Genomic DNA, 225 nt, shown 5'->3' on the forward strand with positions numbered 1-225 from the left:
CATTCCTCTCAAAGAAGTGGGAATTGATGTGAAACCTGAAGTGCGGATTGCGGCGGTTCAAATGGCTCCTGACCTCCGAGAAACAGCTGTAGTTGCAGAACCAAGTGTACAGACAGTCGCAGTAGAAACCGTACCTACAGGTGTTGAAGCTTTCGCTCAAACCGATCCGGTGAGACCATCACGGAAACGCAACATTATCCTTTCTTACTCTTTCTTTCCTTCTTT

General features: G+C 47.1%; 1 protein-coding gene across 1 annotated transcript in view; it reads left to right on the plus strand.

Moving 5' to 3' along the window:
- Positions 1–6: 6 nt before the first annotated feature.
- The window catches only part of CSUI_011130 (uncharacterized protein), a gene marked incomplete at its 3' end in the record, with an annotated part of 3,613 nt that continues 3,394 nt past the window's right edge, over positions 7–225 (plus strand). The window contains exon 1 of the mRNA XM_068071231.1: positions 7–169. Coding sequence (XP_067916793.1) covers positions 62–169 — 108 coding nt within the window. The remainder of the gene's footprint in view (positions 170–225) is intronic.

Source organism: Cystoisospora suis (assembly GCF_002600585.1).
Source record: "Cystoisospora suis strain Wien I chromosome Unknown contig_9830, whole genome shotgun sequence".
NCBI lineage: Eukaryota > Apicomplexa > Conoidasida > Eucoccidiorida > Sarcocystidae > Cystoisospora > Cystoisospora suis.